General features: G+C 44.3%; 1 protein-coding gene across 6 annotated transcripts in view; it reads left to right on the top strand.

The window, feature by feature from the left end:
- The window catches only part of UBE3C (ubiquitin protein ligase E3C), a 122,652-nt gene extending 116,083 nt beyond the window's left edge, over positions 1 to 6,569 (top strand). For 4 of the 6 annotated variants that reach the window (XM_008067279.1, XM_021717201.1, XM_021717199.1 and 1 more), the window contains one exon: positions 4,770 to 6,569. In XM_008067279.1, coding sequence (XP_008065470.1) covers positions 4,770 to 4,940 — 171 coding nt within the window. In that variant the 3' untranslated portion in view covers positions 4,941 to 6,569. The remainder of the gene's footprint in view (positions 1 to 4,769) is intronic. The other 2 variants (XM_021717202.1, XM_021717200.1) reach the window with 1 other exon arrangement.
- Positions 6,570 to 7,156: the final 587 nt, after the last annotated feature.

Below are 7,156 nucleotides of genomic sequence, written 5' to 3'. Positions count from 1 at the left end.
GAGCCCGTGGGTTCGAGACCCGCCTGCGCAACTTGGCGAGACCTCATCTCTACAATAAATGAAAAAATTAGCCGGGCGTGGTAGCGCGCACCTGTATTTCCAGCTACTTGGAAGGCCGAGGCGGGAGGATGACCGGAGCCCAGCAGGTCGAGGCTGCAGTGGCCGGGAGTGGCCACTGTCCTCCAGTCTGGGCGACAGAGTGAGACCCCAATTCAAAAACAAAAAGATACATTTTCCTTGTGGGTTTACTAATTGATCTGTGGGACACAACTTTGAAAACATGTGACTATCCTGTTCCTCAGCATCCTTTCACTCAATGACTTTATCATCCATTGATAATCCTAGCCTGAACCAATTTTTACACTGACAGTTGCAAACCCAAGTTCTATCATGTATCTCTGTTTATTCGCTGGCATGCTTCTGAATCACTGTTCATAGAGTTGTTTTTTTTTTTTTTTTTGAGTTGGAGTCTCACTCTGTCGCCCAAGCTGGAGTGCAGTGGCATGCCCACAGCCACTGCAGCCTCAACCTGCTGGGGTCAGGTGATCCTTCCGCCTCAGCCTTCTAAGTAGCCGGAACTACAGGCGCACGCTACCACGCCCGGCTGATTTTTTAATTTATTGTAAAGATGAGGTCTCGCTGCCCAGGCGGGTCTCGAACCCGCGGGCTCAGGCAATCCACTCACCTCAGCCTCCCAAAGGCGCAGGATTACAGGCTGAGCCACCGAGCCCGGCTTGATATAAATAATTTTTAATAAAAATTTAGCTGTATCCTGTTGTCAGTTTTACAGGCTTTTTCAACACTTTATCAGGATTATTTTTTCTAATGTTAAATATTCCTTGAAATGTTTTTAATGAACTTTGTAATGGTCCATCGTGTGAATTTACTCCAGTTTGCTTCCTGTTTTTTGTTAGTTTTCACAGTTGTTCCTTCCTTGTGATGCTGTGAACATCCTTGTACAGAGTTACCCTCTGCATCTGATGGTTTCTCAGGGCACAGCCTCAGGAGTAGAGGGCTGGGCCGAGAGTTAGAAACAAGTGTGAGGCTCACGCCGCTAGCCTGCATCTCAGACAGTTGCACATTTTCCACACATGTGTAGCGAGGGGCTGAGCTAGGTAGATCTCTGAAATCTGTGCCAGGCATTCGGTCCACACAGGCTGGAAGAGTGAGCCAATGAAGGGCATCTGTGCTTCATTGTTTTTCTGTTGGAAAGGAGCATATAAATCACATCTCCAGAGTCTCAAGTTCCAGGCAAGTGGCTAATGATGTTTGTGTATCAGAGGAAGATGTAGTACTGGTTATTTGTAACCATCAAAGGACTGAAGTTTCCATAGATCTCTGTATTAAATCTGCATTTGTCAGTGCCTAACACTTAGGAATTTCGCCTGCAGATATATTTGCACAGTTATGCAAACTAAGTGCATACATTTTCATTGCATCATTTTTTATTAAAAGCTGAGGTAACACAGTGCCCATCAACACCTCGTGCCACACACCTACACGGAGCACCACGTAGCCTCAGAGCAAAAGCAAGGATGCCGTTGATGAGAAAAGGTCACTGGGACTTACTATCAAATGAAAAACGCACAACACAAAACAATGTATATAACGTATGTGCATTTTATATCTTAAAAAATAGCCGGGCTCGGTGGCTCAGCCTGTAATCCCGCACCTTTGGGAGGCTGAGGTGAGTGGATTGCCTGAGCCCACGGGTTCAAGACCCTCCTGGGCAGCGAGACCTCATCTCTACAATAAATCAAAAAACAGCCAGGCGTGGTAGCGCGCGCCTGTAACTCCAGCTACTTGGAAGGCTGAGGCGGAAGGATCGCCGGAGCCCAGCAGGTCGAGGCTGCGGTGGCCGGGAGTGGCCACTGCACTCCAGTCTGGGCGACAGAGTGAGACTCCAACTCAAAAAAAAAAAAAAAAGAAAGGAGAACATATTTACTTGTCTGTGCATTAAATCTCTGCACACGTGTACTTAAAACACGGATAGCATTGGTTGCTCTTGGGAAAGGGAACTGGGTTTCAGCATTAGAGGGATGAGAATTTTGCACTGCAGTTTTAACAATAGCCAGAATGTCATTATCACATCTAAAAATAATAACATGAATTCATATTTCCCTGATTGTCTTTTATTTTTAAACAATTTAGATTCTGGTACAAACAAGCTACGTTCCATACATTGCATTGGTTGGTGCATGTGTAATCTCTTCTCATCCCTTTATTTTTACTGTGTGATTTAATTAATGGAGAAACTGTGCTGCTTGATATATCTTGTAAACTGATAGAGGTTTTATCATATTCTAAATTTGAATTTTTCTTTTTTGGCAATGACATTGCATAGATGATGTTGTATACTTCCCGCTTCCTCAAATGATCACGGGAGACCCATTGCTTTGAGTCATCTCGCTGAGATACTGGAATTGATCTGTGGGTTCAGAATTTCTCATCACCCTATGCCTAATGATTTTAGCTATTATTAATCGTCACTGCCTGGATCCATTCTTTAATGTGGTTCTAAAATAGCCATTATCCAGTTATATAATTTTATCATTCATTAGCTGAAATTTTCTATCAAGAAAAACTTTATTTTACCTCACCAACTGTTTTGTTGCCCTGAGGAATATTTTGTACGGAAGGATAGAATAAACTTTGGTTTTGGCCAGGCACAGTGGCTTATGCCTGAAATCCCAAGACTTTGGGAGGCTGAGGCAGAAGGATTGTTTGAGCCCTGGAGTTCAAGACCAGCCTGGGCAACATAGCAAGACCCCATCTCTATTTAAGTTTTTTTTTTTTTTTTTTAAGAATAAATGTTGATTATTTTTATTTGCCAGTTTTCAGAATAATGAATAGGTTAACTAGCATCTTACAAAGGCAACCAATTAATTTTAGTTCATTATCATCATTGTGAACTCTCGGACTTTAACATTTGTTTCAGTTATTATTATTCTTTTTCATATTCAAATTATGACATCTTTGGGCAGGAAGAGTGTGACTAAACCACTAATGAATAGGTTCAGTTGTTTCATTTTACTTTCATTATTTAGAGATTGCTTTATTTATCTCATTTTCTTTGAATTTTTCTTTTTTTTGTTGTTTATTTTTATTTTTATTTTTTTGAGTTGGAGTCTCACTCGGTCGCCCAGACTGGAGTGCAGTGGCCGCTCCCGGCCACCACAGCCTCGACCTGCTGGACTCTGGCGATCCTTCCACCTCAGCCTTCCAAGTAGCTGGAATTACAGGCATGTGCTATCACGTCTGGCTAATTTTTTTATTTTATTGTAGAGATGAGGTCTCACTGCCCAGGCGTGTCTCGAACCCGCAGGCTCAGGCAATCCACTCACCTCAGCCTCCCAAAGGTGCGTGATTACAGGCTGATCCACCAAGCCCGGCTGAATTTTTCTTTTTCATTGATCACCTACATAGTTACTAAGTTAAATCTACAAATGTCATTCATCTGAAGGAGTCAGCTGGCTGCCATTCCCCGCCCCCACCCCACTCCTCTTCTTTCTTCTTGAGGGTGTCTTTCCCTTTTTGAGTTGGAGTCTCACTTTGTCGCCCAGGCTGGAGTGCAGTGGTACGCTTATGGCCACCACAGCCTTCACCTGCCAGGTTCAGGTGACCCTTTCCGCCTCAGCCTTCCAAGTAGCTGGAACTACAGGCACGTGCCACCACGCTAATTTTTTGATTTATTGTAGAGATGAGGTCTCACCAAGTTGCCTAGGCTGGGCTCAGGCAATCCTCTCACCTCAACCTCCCAAAGTGCTGAGATTATAGGCGTGAGCCACTGTGCCCAGCCAGTCTTTCCCATTTTTAATATAAGCAATTATGTACCATCAACTCTTTACTCTTTTTTTTTGGAGTTGGAGTCTCACTCTGTCAGCCAACTGAAGTGCAGTGGCTGCTCCCGGCCACTGCAACCTCAACCTGCTGGGCTCCGACGATCCTTCCTACTCAGCCTTCCAAGTAGTTGGAACTACAGGCGCACACTACCATGCCCAGCTAATTTTTTGATTTATTGTAGAGATGAGGTCTCTCCAAGTTGCCCAGGCGGGTCTCAAACCTGCGGGCTCAGGCTATCCACTCACCTCAGCCTCCCAAAGCGCAAGATACAGGCTGAGCCACCAAGCCAGCAACTCTTTACTCTTAATGTCTTTTTAAATTTTAAACAAAAATTTTTTTTTTTTTTTTGAGTTGGAGTCTCACTCTTTCGCCCAGACTGGAGTGCAGTGGCCGCTCCCGGCCACCGCAGCCTTGACCTGCTGGGCTCCAGTGATCCCTCTGCCTCAGCCTTCCAAGTAGCCGGAATTACAGGCATGCACTACCACACCAGGCTGATTTTCTGATTTATTGTAGAGATGAGGTCTTGCTGCCCAGGCGGGTCTCGAACCTGCGGGCTCAGGCAATCCACTCACCTCAGCCTCCCAAAGGCACGGGATTACAGGCTGAGCCACCGAGCCCGGTTTAAACAAATCTTTAAAAGACCCCCCCCAAAAAAATTTCTTTAGAGTCCCTATTTACTGAAATCATTGTTTCCTATGCATGAATGTTAGTATTTATTTATTCTTTTTTAAGCACCATGCACAATATTTGATACAATTTAGAGGTAAGTTATTCGTGTAATTAACTTAAAAAGCAAATGTGGTTTTGGAAAAATGTGACAGGTGATAACTGCCTTCTGATTGAAGCTAGCAAGCGTGGTGTGCTTTTTAAATTCATGTAAAGCCATGCCTGTTAAAGCCACATCCTGTGCACACGCCCTTTTTCAGGAGTTGTATCCTGCATTTTGCATCCACAACGGAGGCTCCGACCTGGAGCGGCTGCCCACGGCCAGCACCTGCATGAACCTGCTGAAGCTCCCAGAGTTCTATGACGAGACACTTTTGCGGAGTAAGCTTCTCTACGCTATTGAATGTGCTGCTGGCTTTGAGCTGAGCTGAGATGATGCTGGGATCCGACCCTCAACCGAGAACCAGTGCCTCCGTCACAGAGCCTCCCCAGGCCCACGCGGATGCTCGGCTGGACACCCAAGGCTCTCCCATGCGCCTTCCTTCTTTCTTCCCCTCCTTCACTTTTTAAATGATTTTTATTATGATGTGGTCCCTTACTTAGATGGACATTGCTTTTCAAACAACTTAAAATAATAAATGTTATGTGCCATGTGGCTAGGTTAGTAACTTTGCCAAGAAGAGCACAGTTTTTAGACTAGTGGCAAACTCAGTGAAATTAACCAAAGATGAAGCTTTGGCTTTGCTGATCAGATCCAAGCCCTCCTGGGCATGCGGCACCAGGGTGCAGACAGGCCGTGCAGGCAACAGAGATGCAGGCTCTGGGGGGGTGACATGCCACTCCCAGGGGGCCGCTGCTTCTCGTGTGGTTAGATTGTTTACAGCCTCATTGTTAAAACTAAAGACATTTTTTTCTGCTTCCTTTTCCAGAGTGGTGAGGTTTGGAAAATAAACGACGATGGTGATACTGTATTTGTGCTTTTAAAGCCATTTCCCCAACATGGGACTAGCATGCTTGTTTTCAGTATACCCTTGACCTGCATCATGGTGGTTTGGGTAGTACTGTCTGTGGATATGAGGTGGGGACTTCATTTGTTGTCCTTGTCCTATTTCTGTCTCCTTGTTGTGCCTGGCGAGCTTTCGGGGGGTGAAGGAGGAGGGTTGCCCAGTGCCGACATGTGTCACCCGCGGTTCCCAGTGACTTGGGGGAGGACAGACAATGTAGTATCCATTAAAGTTGTTTGAACCAAAGTAGCGGTTGCATCTTTGTCCCGATGCCTGCCGTGCTGGGTCTTTCCACCATGCGCCCGCCCTGCTTGCCCCCAGGCTGCACTGCCAGTCTTCCTGGATATTTGGGGGCAACTTGCCACGCTTCGGCACCCCCTGCTTCCTGGTGCTGCTTTGACACAAAGACTGGACAGTCCCTGACATTTGTCCAGGGAGGAGAGGCGTTCAGTAGTTCTTGCAATAAGGCACTTTATCAGGACCTGACTTGTTGCTGGGTGATTTTAGTCTCTAAAAGCAAGAAAGCATTTCAGAGCATCAGCTGTGGGAATCAAATGACCCTTTGCTGATGCCAGGGGTCCCAGGGGGAGGAATCTAAATCTTTATTCATGTCTTCTATGTCTAGTATCTTACTGTCACTGGAGGCTCTGTGGGTTGTCATAGTTAATTGACCATAATTAGCAATATACTTCTAAATGCGAGAAAACTGAATGACACTTTTAAGACCATGACCATTATTAAAACAAAATGTATAATTTCTTAATTTGAATAATAAATTAAGTGTTTAAATGCTATTTGTAGTCTTGATATACAGAAATAAAATAATTAGAGTTTGTCTGGGTTTATTTTTATTTGAGGTTGTTTTATGTTGAATGTTCTTTACCTTCTTATTAGTTAGCTTGTATATTTTATCATCACTATTTTGGAAATAGAATATCTTGGACTGAACAGAAATTGGCAGTTAGGCCTATTTGTGTTTTTTTCCTCAGCTACTCTGAGCTTATTTATTTATTTGTATGTTTTAATGGCTAAATATTTACATTAAATTTTCTTCCCCAAGATTGTGTTGGAGTCCTACCCCAAATCATTGTTGGTTACATTCTGCTTCAGTAAAACCACAGTTTCTGAGCATTAACTAGTTTTGTCACAGATGTTTACATGTCATTAGTTTATACCATACGTAACATAGCCTGTGTGTAGTCTAAGCCAAATATCATGACTACTACTGCCTGTCGTGTGGAGCAGCCTGCGAGGCTGCGGTGCAGTTGGCCTTAGCGCCACCAGGGGCCAGCAGATTCCCTGTCCTAAAGGAAGAGCCTTCTTTGTTTTGGTGGCCTTTGTCTATGTATTCTCCTACTTTTCGTTTATTTCTTTTAACTTTGTGCTGAAGCCTAAATGTTTCGGCAGAGATGTTATTCAGGTATTTCTCACAAGCTATGGTCTGTAAATAGACCTTTGCTTTGGTGTCGACAGTGTCATCACCCTATAGTAGTTTGCACTGTGGTGTTTGTTTTTCACACCATGTGTTCTGACCCCCAGGGAGCACAGGAAGGCCATGGTGGGTTCATTACTCCTTCCAGAAATCTCCTAAGGTGAGGGGTGAGCTTGGAGTAATTGAATATATGTTTTCTCACTTTAAAGAA

This window comes from Carlito syrichta, unplaced genomic scaffold (assembly GCF_000164805.1).
Source record: "Carlito syrichta isolate Samal-C Ts95f unplaced genomic scaffold, Tarsius_syrichta-2.0.1 Scaffold309467, whole genome shotgun sequence".
NCBI classification, from domain to species: Eukaryota; Metazoa; Chordata; class Mammalia; order Primates; family Tarsiidae; genus Carlito; species Carlito syrichta.
This window is presented reverse-complemented; position numbering and strand designations above follow the sequence as displayed.